Source organism: Artibeus jamaicensis, unplaced genomic scaffold, assembly GCF_021234435.1.
Source record: "Artibeus jamaicensis isolate MK-2021 breed Jamaican fruit bat unplaced genomic scaffold, CSHL_Jam_final contig_1015, whole genome shotgun sequence".
Classification (NCBI taxonomy): domain Eukaryota; kingdom Metazoa; phylum Chordata; class Mammalia; order Chiroptera; family Phyllostomidae; genus Artibeus; species Artibeus jamaicensis.
In genome coordinates this window covers 2,272,730-2,289,614 of record NW_026521194.1, presented here as the reverse complement: position 1 = coordinate 2,289,614, position 16,885 = coordinate 2,272,730, and the positions used below count along the sequence as shown (strand labels likewise).

The window sequence follows — 16,885 nt, the reverse complement described above, 5'->3', positions numbered from 1 at the left end:
TCCACATTCAGAAAGGATAGTTAAGTGGTAAAAACACTGTATATCTTGATCTGGTTCATGCTTGCATAGATAGACATATACACACACAGAAATATGTATTTGGCTGTACACTCAATGTAAAATATACTGTTGTTTTTTTTAAAGCCAGCCAAATGGTCAACCAAGATCAGTTGTTTAAAAAAATACTGAATCGAAATTGCAATGGCATTAAATAACAAAAGTAGAGAAAGTAACTTCAAGAGTTGGGAACCAGTGTAATCTGATTTGAAACTGAATCTTTTAATGGCTAATTTAGCCATTGGCTTTCTCTACATTCAAAGTTTCATAAAAACATTTACAGCCACTTGCCTCATGAAAACATTAGGTAAAATAAGAGATGCCACCAGAATCTTTTAAGAAGAGTAATTGTACAACCTTTATTTTTCCCTGTAGGAGACCGAGGTTTTCCAGGAAGAAAAGGACCACCAGGCTGTCCAGGAGAAGTGGGGAAGCCGGGGGTACCTGGACAGCCAGGCCGCCCAGGAGCCAAGGTCTTTGAGAATTAAAATTCAGACTGAATGGGGAAGAGGAGGAGCAATTCCAGTTGTCTAGTTAGGATGTTCCTGCTTTCAGGAGGCTCTGTGTGAGAAATTACCAATATACTTGTAGATGATAAAGGGGATGAATCTTTTTAAAGTTTCTCACACATCCCTCCCTTTTAGAAAGGAAAATAGAAGGTGTTAGAAGACAGGTTTGCTTTTCTATCTTCCTTAATCTTCAGGAGCATTCATTCACATTTAAAATGGGAGCACGCTAGAAAGAAACATGGATAGCTGTGAGAAAAAAAGTAGAGACATTTAGACTGTTTACAGAAAATCCCAGTGTTCAGAAAAAGTGGAGGCTTGAAAGAATTGCTAAGCATCATTTAATTTAAAAAAGTCAGCAAATAGAGTTGCAAGGGAGAGTTGGTGGAATGGTGATGACCGTGAAGAAAGGGACCCAAAACCCCCATGATGAAGATACCGTTTTCAAGTTCAGAGCCTGAAAGACCAGCCAATAGCCAGTAGGGACTTAGAAGCATGATCTAGCAAAACTAACATGGTTTCTGTGCTATAGGGAGAACCAGGACTAGCCATGCCTGGAGAACCAGGAACACCAGGTTTTCCAGGAGAAAGAGGCAATTCTGGGGAAAATGGAGAAATTGGACTCCCTGGATTTCCAGGTCTCCCTGGAATTCCAGGAACTGCAGGGCTTGATGGACCACGAGGTACAACAGCAAGTGCAATTACTTTTCCCCCCTGAGCTCAGCTACAATGCAGCAGGTTGAATGTGTAGGTGCTGTAGGGACAAGGAATTCGCCAACAAAGTTCTAGATCAATAAATAGAACCTGTAGGGCCTAATTATCTTCCCATTCAACATTGTTGCTCTACCTTTGTTCCTTCTTTCTTTCTTAATGAGTATCCTCTATATAAGACATATTAATGGTATTAAAAATTAGTCTGATTTAAGGGGGGAGGAGTTACAGGAGAATGCTTGGGATAGCAATAATAGGACCTTGAGTATTGGCCCCTGAATCTGTTCTGGACTCTCTTTTTACAGGGGATCCAGGGCAGCCTGGACCTCCTGGAGAAAAAGGACTCCCAGGAAGATGCCTAGAGGGTCCCAAGGGAGACCCAGGACTTCCAGGCTTAAATGGATTGAAAGGGCAACAAGGTAAGGAGAGGGCCTCAAAAACTGTCACTAGAAGGGCAAGTGGCATGGGACTCCTGCTGTGCGCTTTGCTGTGTGACATGAGACTGTCCAGCAACAAGTCCCAACCACTGTTCAGTGGGAAATGGTACTAAGTATAAACAAGCCTTGTTGTTGTGGATTTGTTACAGTGAGACCCACCTGCAGAGTAGGAGACATGCAGTTAGTATAGTGAGTTGGCTTGTGTCTTGTGAGAAAATATAAACACTAAATATGTATATAGATATATATTTACACACACACACGACTCTTTGAGAGTTATAGTATAAATTATATTTATATTTACTATATATATATAGTTTATTTATATATATATATATATATATATATAAACTCTCGGAAAGAGTTTTACCTTTATAAGTATATTAAAGTGGTAAATTTATTTATCTTTATTATTAAAATAGAGTGAATTTTCTGTTAAACAAGTTGTGAACTAAAATATGAGGTCTGTCCAGAAGGTACCCAGCCATATAATGTGAAAAAGAGACATTTATTGAAGAAAAAAACAGATACAAAAAACACTGTACACAGGACAGTGACACTTCAGTCCCCATCAAAGCAGGCACAATTTGGACCTCACACAGTTCTCCCAGTTGCCATCAGCTGTTCTGTCATATTTTCCTGCATTTCACTGACGTTCTGAAGTCTCTTCCCTTTCAAAGGTGATTTTAGTTTTGGGAAAAGCCAGAAGTCACAGGGCACCAAATCTGGGCTGTAGTGGGGCTGAGTCACCTGGGCGATTAATGTTTCGTGAAAAACTCTGCACAAGACGTGATGCATGAGTGGGCACTTTGTTGTGATGAAGCTGCCAGTCACCAGTTGCCCACAGCTGCGGCCTCCTGAGTCATCCCAACAGTTTCAGTGGAGGAATATTCAAGCCGAATGTAAAATCTGACACAGATTCATTGCTCTACTTACTCGGTCATTTTGAATGTGATGGTCACACAATACACATGCTCACTCATTGGTGTCTACCGACCCCACTGACTAGTGCAGTGAAGTCATCATTGCTTACTCCTGTTCATTCCAGTCCACTCTCCTTTTCCAGGTTACATCAATGTTGTACAAACCATCCTCATTATATCAACAAAGGCTGGGCTTTTTCCAGACAGATCTCATATGCAGCTGACTGCTTTAAATCAATCTAAAAGAAAGGGTATAAAAATAAATCTAAATTATGCATACTAGAGCGTCCAGATGATGGGAAACTTACTCGTCTTTTTGGCTCCTTTCAATCAGATCTGTGAACTTTTTCTGGGAAAAGTCCTTTAGAACTCAGCTAATGCCTTGTGTACCACCGTGTGTTCACAAACAAATCTTCCACCAAGGCAATTCACTGTTGCAACGGTGCTCTCATTGTTCGCAGAGGCTAGCTCCATGTGGGTGGCACTGAATGTGCTTTGCAAGTTAAAGACTGAGCCGCAGTCACTAATGCAGTCCCAGGATGTGCCTGCAGGACCAGAAAATAGATCTAAGTTCTGCATTTTTATCACTGCATGCAACGTTGAAACGTTAAAGCCAGAGGGACCTTAAAATTCTTATAGGAGGGGAAACCGATCAACCAACCAGTCAGGCAATTTGATAAGTGCGTGGTTTATTTAGTTAGCCCAGAATCACAAATCTCAATGCTTACAGCCATTAATTATTTCTGGAGTCAGTGGGGAAAGCGCTTGTGTGTTCTTCCCATTCATTCATTCCTTCCTTCCTCCCTTCCTTCCTTCCTATACAGGCAGAAAAGGTGCAACGGGACTAAAAGGAGACCCCGGGATTCCGGGCATGGATAGGTCAGGATTTCCTGGAGAACCTGGACCGCCAGGAATGCCAGGTCATCGAGGAGAGCTGGGACCACCTGGTCAGAAAGGATATCCAGGAAATCCAGGATTTGTAGGGCCACCAGGTATCCTTTCTCGTGCCTTTATTTACTTATTTTTATTTTTCAATTACAGTTGACATACAGTATTATATTGGTTTCAGATGTACAACATGGTGATGAGATATTTATATATCTTATGAAGTGATCACCCTGATAAATCTAATACCCATATTACACCATAGTTATAACATTATTGACTATATCCCCTATGCTGTATTTTCCATCCTTATGACTGTTTTGTAACTACCAATTTTTACTTGTTAATCCCTTCCCCTTTTTCCACCCAACCCCCAAACCTCCCTCCCACCTGGCACCTATCAAAATGTTCTTTGTACCTATGAGTTTGTTTCTGTTTTGTTTGTTCATTTATCCTGTTTTTTTTTTAATTTCACATATAAGTAAAGTCATAAGGCATTTGTCTTTCTCTGTCTGATTTATTTCACTCGGCATGATGCCCTCTAAGCTAGCGATGTCCAACCAGCACGCTGCGAGGATTTTAAAAACATGCAGCACCTGATTATTAGCCAGGGGCACTGCCCTCTCTGTTCCCCAAGATGGTCAAACAAGACACGGACAACAACCAACACAACCATAGCCGTCCGGTGTGAATGAGTCAAAATTATACCTATTTTTTGTCGGAATTTTAGCCCCTGAGATAAATAAGTTTGACCATTGCTGCTCTAGGCCCATCTGGGTTGCTACAGATGACAAGTTTTCTTTCTTTTTTTTTTTTCTGGCTGAGTCATATTCCATTGTACACATGCACCACTTCTTTATCTGCTCATCTACTGATGGACACTTGGGTTGCTCCCGTAGCTTGGCTACTGTAAATAGTGCTGAATGGCCATATGGATGTCTTTGTTCTCAAATTCGTGTTTGGGGCTTCTGCAGGTAAATACCCCAAAGTGGAATTGCTGGGTTCTTCTTTGTGTCTTACAGGCTTTGTTTTAAAGTCTATTTTGTCTGATATAGATATTGCTATCCCAGGTTTTGGGGATTTTTTTTCCATTTTCATGAAATATGGAAACAAAAAACCTCACTTGAGGTCTTTTGACTGAAGCATTTAATCCATTTACAAGCTGGGCCTGGGGCCACTTAACAAGAGGTACTGGGCACAATGAAGCCAGGAGCTGCTTGTTTGGGGTTAGTGAACCTTCTGGAGGTTTTAGGAAAGTCCACGGCATGAATCAAAACAGGCCATTTGTATGGAAAAGCCACTGGAAGTGCTTGGGTGAGCCCAGGAGCTGTGTGGGTGGGTGGGGTCTCGGGGAATAGCCAGTTCAGGTTGAACGGTGTGAACCAGGCTGATGGAGACTCAGATATGGTGTCTGCAGACTTGGTGGGGGTGGGGGAGGATGGGGAGGGATGGGCTCAGCAAAGGAACAAAGGCTTCTGCTGCACTCTGTCTGGGAGAAAGCTAGCTCTCCAGCCCGCCCTGAAGCTGGACAATTCAGTTCCTTCGAATTTGTCCTGGGCACCTTCTGAGCTGCTGCCCAGGTGCTGAAGCGCAGAGGAACTGGGTCCAAGTAAGTCGGGGAGGTACTTTAAAAGGAAGTCCTGGGACTTGAGAAGCCTGCTGTCTCAGCCACAATCCTCTCCGGTTTTTACAGCCAGAAGTTACAGGATTTCTTTTCCTGGCACTGGAACCCTGGGCAGGGGTCCTAGTGTAGGGCTGGGACCCCTCACTCAGGGAGGACCTGCACTGCCCAGATATCCCTCCTGGTTTTTATCTGCCACGTGGGTGTGGGACCAGCCCACTCTGTGTCTCCTGCCCTCCTACCAGTCTCAACATGGCTGCTCCTTTAAATCCTTAGCTGTAGACTTCTGTTCAGCTAGATCTCAGGCAGTCCTGAACAACAGTTCTGTGGTTTTGCTGCAGTTTTGACGCAGCTGGAGGAGGCAAGCACAGGGTTTATCTACTCTGATGGGAAGAAGTGAGGAGCTGTCTGAACTGGGCACAGGCTTTGGTCTCTGTACCTCCCTTTCAGTTCGTGGAAGTTTTGTGAGTGGTGTGCGAGGGGCTGGAAGTCAGGGACAGGGTGGTGATGGGAGGATCACATTTCACAGCGACCCAGGAGGTGACTGCTTTTGCCGTGGAATCCCATTCATATGTTACCACTAACATATTATCTGCTGGTATTTTGTTCAGAATTTCTGCATCTGTGTTTGCAAGAGAAACTAGTCTGTCTTTTTTCTCACAATGTTTTAGCCTGGGTTTAGATCAGAGTGATACTGGTTTTATAGAATAAGACAGGAAGTGTTTCCTCCTCTTGTATTTTCCAGAAGAGTTTATGAAGCGTGGATACTTTTTAAATGTTTGGTAGAATTTGCCAGTGAAGTCATCTGGTTCTGGGCTTTTCTTTGTGGTAATTTAAAAAAATACTCATTCGATTCCTTCCTTTGTTATGGGTCTAATCAGATTTTTCTATTTCTTCCCGAGTCAGTTTTGTTAATCTGTGCCTCTTGATGAGTCTGTCCATTTTCTCTAGGTTAGTATCTAATGTGCTGGCATGTTAAATAGTTATTCGTAGCATCCCCTTATAATGCACTTTATTTCATCCCTATTTTTATAGTTTAAATGTTTGGGAAGACTATACCAATATTCTCTTCATGGCACAGAATCTCACTGACCTTTCCTCTAGAGAAAAGTCCAGAATAACAACTTAATCTGCAAATTATTTTTTCATTCGTATGACTGAGCAGTTATCACAAGCCAGCACAGTTCCAGGCCCTGGAGACACCTCAGTGGACAAGACTCCACCTCCGACAGTGGGGGGCAATAACGTATACCTTAGTTACAAGTTCAACTCTAGACAACTGCTATGAAGGAAGTAAGATAAGGGAGTAAGCAGAAAGCTACTGGTCACGGACTGGGAGGAGGGAAAGGTCCAAAACTTAAGCATATTCTATTCTTACCCACAAATGTGACCTGCTCCCTGTGGCTTTCACATACCTGATGTAACAGATGGTTGACTGACCCATCTCCCAGACAAATAAGGTTCGTTTCCTGTTTAAGGAAACCATTCCTTCCACTCCCAGTCTCTCCTTCTAAGTATAGTTTATTCTGTTTGTGGAGTTGAAACTTACTGTCGTATATAGACCAAGTCTAGTTTGCTTAATTGCTTTTCTCCACTGCCTGTGTGCTGCCCGAGTTACTTTGTTTCCGCAGGTGAAAGAGGGATGGCTGGGATGATGGGCTTTCCTGGCAACGCTGGCCTCCCAGGGCCTCCTGGGAGCCCGGGCCCCCCAGGACAGAGGGGTAAGTGATGGCGGGGCCTCCAGCTCTCCGGAGGAAAGAACGGCACAGTACATTGTATTTTATTCTTCGAAGGGAAAGCAGTTCTAGGAGAACGATGCATCTGATTTTGCTATTTCCTGTGTTCCGTGTTTTCCTTTTGAGCAGGACCATGGTTTTCCCTGCAGGCTTACAGGCCACCTTCACATAACCGCCTGTTTGAGGGAATGGCTTATGAAGGTCTCGGCTCTGTTAAGCTTTCTGGCTTATTTTTTTTGTTTTATGGTAAGCACGGTGAACTTCTGCATCCTTATGAACTACTTAAAGAATTAAGGAACTGCTGTGTTTACTCCTATCTTGTAGGCAGCCTTGGAATTCCAGGAGCAAAGGGTGAGAGAGGACCCCCAGGAGCCAAGGGGGACAAAGGCACTAAAGGACCCCCTGGGCCTTCTCAGATATCCCACTTCCTGGGGGACAAAGGAGAACCGGGCCTCAAAGGTACAGATGACCTTGCATTTAGAACCAGAACTCGAGCTGATTCTGTGACGAAGACTTACCGGGGCCACCCTTCTGGCTGGCAAACAAGGACAGTGAGGGCCAGTGTCCTGTCCGCAGTCACACAGCCAGTTGGTGGCCCGACCTCAACTAGAGTTCAGGTCTCATGTGCTTTGTGCAATAATATGTTGCCTCTATAACGTATCACTTTTTATCTCTAAGTCATTTCTGCACTTTGGTCTGCTGTTTTTACATTTTCACTAGTCAGTGTTTAAATCATAAGCCTCCATGTCTCCTATCTGACAAGTGAGGCGAAAACTGAACCTTCAGGAAATTCCATATATAAACCTCCGCCCCGAATTCCACTACATCCCATCAACCGTCAGCATGAAGCTTTCCCACTGCATCCGAAAACTGCTTCTCATGCTCAAAGTCCTTTGGGGAATAATTACTAAAAAAAGAAAGTTTGTTTTCATTGAAAATTAATACTTTAGAATGCTGTTAAATCTTAGCTGTAGTTATTCAGTTAAAATTTAAACACAATCAAATTATTTTAAGTGATTTGAGTACTTTCTATGACAGTGTTTGTTATATGATCAATACAGCCAATATCAAATCAAATTTTGAGAAAGCCTGCCTTATGATCTTCTTGACCAATTTTAATCCCAAGTAATTTTAGAAAAAGAGAGAATTGCTGGGTCAGGTGAAATAGGTACAGATCCAACTTTCACACAAGAATTAAGAAAAAATGCACCTACAGTTGCAAAACCGTATTACGTTTTGAGTAATTTGTAATAAATTTTGAGGAGTGAGGTTGTAGTCAACAAATATTTTTATGATTGGCACATACGGTCCAAGTAGATTTGCTTTAGAATTTCTGCACAGGATGCTACAGACCATACCAGAAAGACTGAATAGTTGTCTTCTCAGAATTGGGAAAGACTTCCCAGAAGTGACATCTGACCAGGGTCTAGAAGGTGCTGGAATCTAATTAATTTGCCAATTAAAAAAAAAGGATAATTATTAGACAAATCAATTCATAGAAAGGTTGTTTTAATCCATAAAAAAAAGTAAAGGCCTTTTAAGTAGTTACTACTTAATCTGGTGTCTAAGAGATAGTTCAGTTCTGGGGCAAACAGAAGATTGCAACACATTTTTGGCAATGAAATAGAAAGTAATAGAGACTTCATTTAAAAATCTGGTAGAACTGGTCTAAGCCAAGATATGAAAAAAATACCACCACAAGTGTCCAGTCCTCATAAATTGTCTACACACTACTTCATTGGACTATTCCAGATAACTTAGGAAGTAATAGAAACATTTTGAAAAGAATGTGAATGCCATATCTGTGCCTACATAAACTAAAATTTGCCTCTAACATCATGAATGCACAATGGGGACTAATTTATACCTTAAAAATTCCTTTGGTGAAGTACAGAAGGACACATGCTATTTCTATGGTTCTAACACAATTCTTTTCACTCACCCAAAGTTCAGTATGAATGGAAACTGTCCTATATGTTTTCTTTTGGGTTTTCAAATGCACACTGAGGAGCAGAGATTGAAAACCAACAAAAGGTCATACTCCTTAGGCCTCCCTAATTTAAATGCAGTCCACTTTTAGAGTCTTCATTTCTAACTCACAGACATCCACTTGCAGATGGGTGAGATACTGAGGGTAGAAATTATCACAACTGGGGCGTCTCCTAAAGGAGTCTGCACAGAGACTTGGGTACATGCTTGAAAAGACAAAGTCGTATTTTTGATCAAGAAAACAATGTGATCAAAACCATGTTTTACAAAAGTAGGACTGTGTTATGGGAAGTTTATGAGCTTTCCAGCCTTCAGAGCTGGGTTCAAATCCTACCATTACCGATGACTGACCACGTGGCCCTTGTATGAGTCCCTTGTCTACTTAGAGTCAGTTTTCTCCCTGCTGCGCTCTCTCTGGAAAGGCTGAGATCGCCTGCAGATTGACAGACAAATACAAGAAAGTGCTTCCTGTCGCATGCTCGTTACTTGATAAACCATAGTTATAATAAATGGACTGAGAATGGGGTAGTGCAGACAAAATCATGGCCCTCTGTCATTACTAAAATAAAACAAGAAGCTATTCTTAGGCCACTAACTCTACAATGCTTGTTTAAAGTGTGAAAATGATGATAACTGCTAGGTTTCTTTGAGTGCTAACTCATGCCGGCCACTGTGCTAATACATCATACATGTTCTCATTTAATCCTTTTTTAAAAAGGTATGTCCACATCAGCCCATTCTCTTAACAAATATTCAATATTCTATTATAATAATATCTCATCAATTTTAATCAGGATGTAGGTAACTCTGACAAAATCCTAACCCGTATTTTTATTCCATTGTTTTTAACTTTAGGATTTGCAGGAAAGCCGGGTGAGAAAGGAGACAGAGGCAACCCAGGATTCTGGGGCCCGGAAGGACTCAACGGGCCCCCTGGACCTCCAGGCCCACCAGGTGGAGCTGGTTTACTAGTAGGAACAACAGGGTTTAAGTTTTCCTAGATCTAAATGTAACAAAAGTGTGTTTCTAGACTTACTGGTATGAATGAATGGGAATTCTGGTCCAATAGTCTTCCAACAGAAAATTGCTTCTAAATTAAACCAAAATGAAAGTGTATGTAGTCAGCCTGTGTTAACTAAAAAATATTTATATACCTGAAGTTCCATTTTTGTACTAAAATTTTTATTTTGAAACTGCTACTAGGTATTATAAAAGCCAATTTACCACAATATCACATATCATACAAGAAAATCTACCAGTACTTCAGAGATTTTGAATTTGCTTTAAAAAAAAAACAGGTTATGGAGTTGCAAAGAATTTTTAAAACAATTAAAGTGTCCCCCATTCTCTATGATCACATCAATAACAAAATATATTACATGGCAATAAAGTTTCAGTATAGAACTCTATTACTATCTAGTTACTATCTGGTCACAGCGCCCCCTCTCTGCCCCCCACCACTCTGCTACTGGCCTTGGTCCTAGGATGATTTTGACGTTCAAAATCCAGCTGACAAGAATCTGCCTTTCTCTAATTTTACATTTCTGGGTCCTCAGTCCCCTCCTTATATGAAGGCAAAAGGGCAGCCAACAAGTTCTTAAACAGCTGGCCTGGCCGCTCTGAATGCGTGCATTCATGCAGCCAAGAGATGTTTGCTGAGCACCTTGTGTCCAGGAACTGTGCGGAGCGGGTAACTGTTTATTTGTTCTCCAGGCCCCGGTGGAGATCCTGGGAGCCCTGGAAATCCTGGAGAAGCAGGACCCCGTGGTCTGCCAGGAAGCATGGGCACCATGGGGTTGCCAGGTAAAGTGTAAAATCCTGTTATGAGCCTACCAGCTCACGATGGGTCCCAATTCTAGATTCTTTGTGTTGTTTGTAGTTTGGTTTTCCACTTCTGAGACAGTTGGTATAAAACAACTAGATTTACTTTCAGACAAAGGTATTATGTGCAAGTAGAACACTAGTGAGAACAAAATGAATATTTACACTGTGTTAAAATCAACCATTATGATTACCTTATACATTAGTGACAGTGAAAACTCAGCTTCCTCAGAGAAAGGTGGTTTGTGCAAAGGCCATAGGGAGAACATGTCAAGATCTCTGTGTTCACCTAATTTGCCTGATTTCTTTCCTAATTTCAGGGTCCAAAGGAAAGAGGGGAACTTTGGGACTCCCGGGTCCACCTGGAAGACCAGGCCTCCCAGGTGTCCATGGTCTTCAAGGAGATAAGGGAGAGCCAGGTTGTTCAGAAGGTGCAAGGCCAGGACCACCAGGACCAAAGGTATATAGACAAGTGAAGTATTTATATTTTGATGATGGAGTAGGTCCTTTTAAATAGCAAGTACATGGATTCAATGTGGACTGAGAAAAAAATTAAAATTATTCTCAGGTAGTTATTTGGTTTTTTGAATCCTATCTTCACAACTGAGTATGCCTATTACACAGTTATCAACTTCTTAATTTATTCCCAGTGGTTTCAACTCCCAAGGAATTTCTCCTAAGTATCCCTGCAATTTAAGTGTGCTGCCAGAAGGAGGCAGTGATCGAAGTCTCACACAATCTAACAGAGCAGCATTTGTTTATATTGTGATACAAAGTAAGCCAGTGTCTGCTATGGACTCTTCTCACGCAGATTTATAAAAATAAAGTTCCAAACCTTGTAATCAAAAACACTTGACTTATTAAACTATAATAAAAGATGTAGAATAAAATAACTTTAGAGCATCATCAAAAAGCAAACAAAATCCTAAGATCCATACATTTACCCTAATTGTTTTAGAACTTTAATTATTTTCGTTCCATTACACAGAACTTTATTTTGTTTCCGTGTTGTGCTGTTAACTAGGTTACATTGCGAAGCCCTTGTTATCATGTTGTAACAACCAAACATTTCAGTGGGGCTTGGTTGTTTTTCATTTGTTTACGTTTACTTTCTTCCAACCTTTCACTTACCGTAAGAGCCAAAGCTCCATCATTAGATAATGAGTGATAAAAATTTCCATAAGCAGGAGTTTTAACATGGGATTCCATGCATCTCTAAAGAAGCCTGTGGGACCCCAGAAGTCTGCTAGTCTCCTGAAATTGAATGTAAAATGAGTGGAAGTTTTTCAGTGGGAAAGTCTGTATTTTTTATCAGACTTTCAAGAGTATTTGACTCCCCAAAATATAAAACTTGTTACTTTGGGGTCCTTTTCCCTGACCCTCTTTTGAACCAATAAAATATCACCTTTCCTAGAGATTTCTACCAATCATGCTCTGTAGCAGTAATGGCTAAAACAACAGGAAAGAAAATTTTCAGAAACCACACAACCCCAAGAAAGTAACCCTGTATTACTTGGACCCCCAAAATTTTCATTTGCCTTTTATTTTTAGAGTAAGTCCTCATAAAACCAGGGAGACATCCTTTCTACTGAGTTGTTTTCTCAGTGAGAAATCATTTTATGCTTATTAACTCACAGTCAGTTAATTGTTTCATTTAGATGTAGGGTTTTCATGGGGAACCACAGAAAAAAATGTTTGGAACTATACATTGAACACAAAATGAGCTAGTTTTACCTGGCTTGCAAATCATAGTAACAGAGTAGTATATTTTAATCAGCTATTGTGGAGATTTTTGTAAGTAACCATTGAATCCATGTGTGCTGGCTTATCATAAAACCAAAGTACAGATTTAATGAAGGGTGTTTTTTTTAACATGTGATTGACATAATCTATTTTTATGCATAGCATTTGTAGAACTTGTTCATTTAGTCTGCCTCTTTCTTTCCCACCCCTGAGTTAATCATCACATTCGTGTGATTAGTTACCATCTTCCCTCTGGTCTCTAAGGCTCCTGGAGGATGGGGACTGTTTGCACCACACACCGGAATGTGGCCACTGCTGCCTTCCTGGTGAGAGCCAGCTTCGTAGGCACGTGGCCCCCATCGTCACAAGGGTTGGGTGCTAAGGACTGCTCTCTGCTGCTGCTGACCTGAATTGCTTTAAAAATTCTTAAAGGGAGCGGGGCCCCAGGAAACATGCAGCCATCCTGTGTCCAGCACCTGTCACAGTGCTGGCACAGGGCAGACACTCGACAGGCATTACTAACCAACTAAATGATCATGATAATGATAATAAATAAATGCAAACAAACATCGTTTGTACTTAATTCTGATCACATGTCCCGCTTATATGAGAATTTTAAAGGTATTTGACTGAATTTCAGGGAGAACCAGGATTGCCAGGTGACATGGGAAAGAAAGGAGAAAGAGGGCCACCTGGCCTGCCCGGATACCCAGGGCCTGCTGGCCCTGATGGAGCCCCTGGAAGTCCCGGAAGCCCTGGACCCCCAGGTGAGCATTGGCTTCCTGACGCCAAGAGCTGGGAGCAAGACACTTAGCATGGCTCGCACCTCCTGGAATCATCTCTGTGGACAGAAAGCTATTTAGGCTTTCGTACTGTCTTTGCTTTTATTCAACTTTGATCTGCAAATTCTAAGACTCTAAGAAACAGCGAATTAAACAGGAGGAGCCTTATTTACTGATGAGCCAGTGTGGCAGATGGACTGAAATCTAAAAACGTGCTCCTGTAAACAAAACGTCTGAGGTTCTGCCTCAAGGAATTCAGCCTAAAGATGTGAGATGTGAGTTCACTGCCCAATCTTAGGACAGTTGGATTAGTTTTCTAGGGCTTCCTGAACACAGAGCACAGATGGGGTGGCTTCCACAACAGAAATTAATTTTCTCCCAATTACAGAGGCTGGAAGTTTGAGGTCAAGGTGTTGACGGGGTTGGTTTCTCCTGGAGCCTCTCTCCTTGACGTGGAGATGGCCCCCTTCTCCCTGTGTCTGTCATTGTGTCCGAATATCCTCCTCTTTTAAGGACACCAGTCACATTGGGGCAGAGCCTGCCCTAGTGACCTCATTTTAACTTACTTGCCTCTGTAAAGTCTAGGTCTCCATGCAGAGTGATGTTCTGAAGTACCAGGGGTTAGGACGTCAACATATAAATTAGAAAGCAACACAATTCAACCCACCACACCATTGTTGGGTGGTGGTGGTTTTTTCTGGCCTGTTTCCAGGTTGAACTTTGACTTTCTTTCTTATTTACTTATAATTCAGGTTTCAGTTTCTGTTGTGCTTTGCTTAAAACAACTGCTAAGTTACTGGGCTGCAGCTTCATATCTTACCTAAAGATAATACTTAAATTATCTTTTCAAACATGGAAAGGTTCAGTGGATTTGCTGTTAATTCCCAATTGAAGCAAACCCGATAATACTAAGCAGCCCATGTGATTGCTGTATGCACACCTTTAAAGTGTGGCCACACCTCTCTGCTGTGCTTCTCTAGGGAAATAGCACCCAAGACAAAAGCCTGAGGTGACCAGGAGCAAGTCACCTGAAGACCGGCGTGAGCACAGCCGACTGTAAGGACTGACCCTTTTAGCCATTGCTGTAACCATGTCTTCTGGTGTGTGTGTGTGTTTCCCTTCCCTCTCTCTTCCTTCACAGGAGACCCGGGTCCGGATGGTGAGCTGGGGTCTAAAGGCGTGAAAGGCTTCCCTGGATGTCCAGGCACCAAAGGCCCTCCAGGTTTCCTTGCTATACTTTGTCTATGTCCCTTTCCTGGGGGAAGACGTTTTCTCTTGAGCTTCAACCCTCTGTTGAGCTGTATCTCTGAGCCACAACTGACCTTTAGAAGGTAGCTTCCAGTTTCTCAGCCCTCAGTCAGAAATGCATGGAAGTGAGGGTAGGTATTTATACGTAATTCAAAGACCTGCCAAGCTAAATATTCCAAAGTGATAATCCTCCTGATTGCATTAGTCTGCTCATAGTTTTCACTGACTTTAGCGTCACGTAACTACAGTCTGACGATTGAACCCCTTTACCAGAATTACCCAGATCAGGCACGTTAGGCTGCTGATGGGAAGTAAGTCCTCTCTTTGAACAGCATTTTTTTTTCCAGGGCCCCCAGGATTCCCAGGAGATCCTGGACCAATGGGTATGAGAGGTGACCAAGGACGTGATGGAATTCCTGGTCCAACAGGAGAAAAGGGAGAATCAGGTACAACTTGCTCATTATCTTGGACCCACTAGTTTTATGTTGCATGAAATAATTAGTGACACGAATTAATAATTAATAATTAGTAACCTGACACTGCTCTAGAGAGTCTTTTCTGAGAGAACAAATGGTCTTTAATGTGTTCTGGGGGCACGATAATTAAACTTCTTTCTGTTGCCAAAATGAAATTGAGCAAGTGGAATAGATTATACCTGTCTGATGAAATTAACCACACATAAAACACTCATAGGCTGAAATTACCACTTTCAGGTTTGCTGGGGGCACTTCCAGGCCTGAAAGGGAAACCTGGACCTCCAGGTGAGCAGTTCTTCCCCGGCCCTGGGGATTCACGTTTTCAAGGACAGAATGTAATTTAATATGCTCGATATATAAAATTAATTTAACATATTGAATTAAAGAAGTCCTAGTAATAACATAGAATGTTTCTACTCTTTGTATTCAAGTAAAAATGCAAAATTGTTACCATCACAATAAAGTGAATAAATTAGAAACTGCGATCCAGTTTTGGAATTTCCTGCTATGAAAGTCTTTATAAAGAGAGACTCCTTATGTATTTGCTTTGTTGCTATTAACAGAGTTTAAATGTATCACTCCCTAAAAGGATGAGGGTGGAATTGGTAGCTTTGTTGTACCTTTGTCTGGATTTAGCCCTGTGACAGTTCAAATGCACACAGCATCGTCATGAAGTTCAGCTCTGTGCACTGGGCGGAATTATCAGTGATTAAATAATGTCATTGTCATTCAAGTTCACCAGATAACAGTGGCTGTGGCCCAGGTGTACAGAACACTTTAGACCTTACAGCATGTTTTTCCATCTCACTTTTCTGTTTATTGTCTCATTTCGTCTTTGAAGAACTGAGCAAGGTGAGGTACTATCTGTGGTTTAAAAATAAGACTATATTAAAGTGAAGTGGACTTTGTCAAGACTAAATGGCTAACTGAGGGCAGAACTGAGTTAAGACCTCCATTTCTTTTACTAGCTCTTTTTTTTAAAAACAACATTGTGAATCTTAACACATTGAAGCAAAATGTCTACATTATTAGAGATAACCAGAGACTGTAACTCCCGGAGTAGGGGCATTACAGAACCTGCTAGACACTTTCTCTCTGCAGGAGCCAAAGGAGACAGAGGAGCCCCGGGCTTGCCTGGCCTCCCTGGCAGGAAAGGGGTGGTGGGCGACGTCGGGCCGCCAGGACCCCCGGGAATGGCAGGATTCCCTGGGCCACCAGGGCCACCTGGTGCGACCCTCCCTGGCCAGAAAGGAAACCGAGGTCCACCAGGCTCGCGAGGAAACCCAGGTAGAATCTACTTTTAAACAAGATAAAAGAATGAAAATAGTGTTTCACATCCGACGTTTTCCGCCTCCCTCTCGTGTGAGGCTCCTTTTTGCCTGTGGTCGTCTCCATCTTCCCACGCCCACCAGTCCTCACACGGAGTGAACTAAAGCTGTTGGCACTGTCCAGGCAGACAGGCCTGTTTGGAAAATGAGTAACTAGCAAATTAATCAGCCTGAGAGACAGAGACACATCGGCTCATCGGCGAGCCCCTCCGGTGTGTCAGGTCTGAGTCAGGGACACGTTCTGCCCCAGCAGACCTTCATCGGGCAGACACGGTCCTGGTCTTGCGCCAGGCGCTCCGCTGATGTTCTCATGCTGTCTTTACCGCAACCCCATCCTCCTCCCAAAGGGGAAGGCCATTCGCAGTCACGATAAGGGACAGGGTTTGCCCTTCCTTCAGAAGAATCACCGACAGAAGCTGCCAGGCGCCCTGCCATGCGGTCCTGATGGGCTCTCTGTGCACCCAGGCGAGCCTGGTCCACCCGGGCCTCCAGGCAGACGCGTGGAAGGCGTGAAAGGAGACAAGGGGTCTATCGGCAAGCCTGGCCCAAGAGGCCCACCTGGACCTGCAGGGGACGCAGGGCCACCGGGTCCTCCGGTGAGTGTGGAAGCCATTCTGACTTC

General features: G+C 42.6%; 1 protein-coding gene and 1 long non-coding RNA gene across 4 annotated transcripts in view; one reads left to right on the top strand and one right to left on the bottom strand.

Annotated features, from left to right (window-relative positions):
- Window positions 1-16,885, bottom strand: part of LOC119044744 (uncharacterized) — a 42,572-nt gene that overhangs the window by 6,935 nt on the left and 18,752 nt on the right. The window contains exon 3 of one of the 2 annotated variants that reach the window (XR_008391770.1): window positions 2,943-3,179. The exons of the other annotated variant lie outside the window; for it this stretch is intronic. This is a non-coding gene — a long non-coding RNA (uncharacterized LOC119044744). The remainder of the gene's footprint in view (window positions 1-2,942; window positions 3,180-16,885) is intronic. 2 annotated transcript variants of the gene reach the window in all.
- The window catches only part of COL4A3 (collagen type IV alpha 3 chain), a 127,814-nt gene that overhangs the window by 94,432 nt on the left and 16,497 nt on the right, over window positions 1-16,885 (top strand). For both annotated transcript variants that reach the window (XM_037139236.2, XM_053665707.1), the window contains exons 29-43: window positions 433-530; window positions 1,096-1,246; window positions 1,580-1,693; window positions 3,459-3,626; window positions 6,772-6,861; window positions 7,201-7,335; window positions 9,721-9,819; window positions 10,579-10,668; window positions 11,007-11,146; window positions 13,070-13,196; window positions 14,353-14,433; window positions 14,807-14,905; window positions 15,173-15,220; window positions 16,037-16,222; window positions 16,729-16,859. In XM_037139236.2, the coding sequence (XP_036995131.2) occupies window positions 433-530; window positions 1,096-1,246; window positions 1,580-1,693; window positions 3,459-3,626; window positions 6,772-6,861; window positions 7,201-7,335; window positions 9,721-9,819; window positions 10,579-10,668; window positions 11,007-11,146; window positions 13,070-13,196; window positions 14,353-14,433; window positions 14,807-14,905; window positions 15,173-15,220; window positions 16,037-16,222; window positions 16,729-16,859 (1,757 nt within the window). The remainder of the gene's footprint in view (window positions 1-432; window positions 531-1,095; window positions 1,247-1,579; window positions 1,694-3,458; window positions 3,627-6,771; window positions 6,862-7,200; window positions 7,336-9,720; window positions 9,820-10,578; window positions 10,669-11,006; window positions 11,147-13,069; window positions 13,197-14,352; window positions 14,434-14,806; window positions 14,906-15,172; window positions 15,221-16,036; window positions 16,223-16,728; window positions 16,860-16,885) is intronic.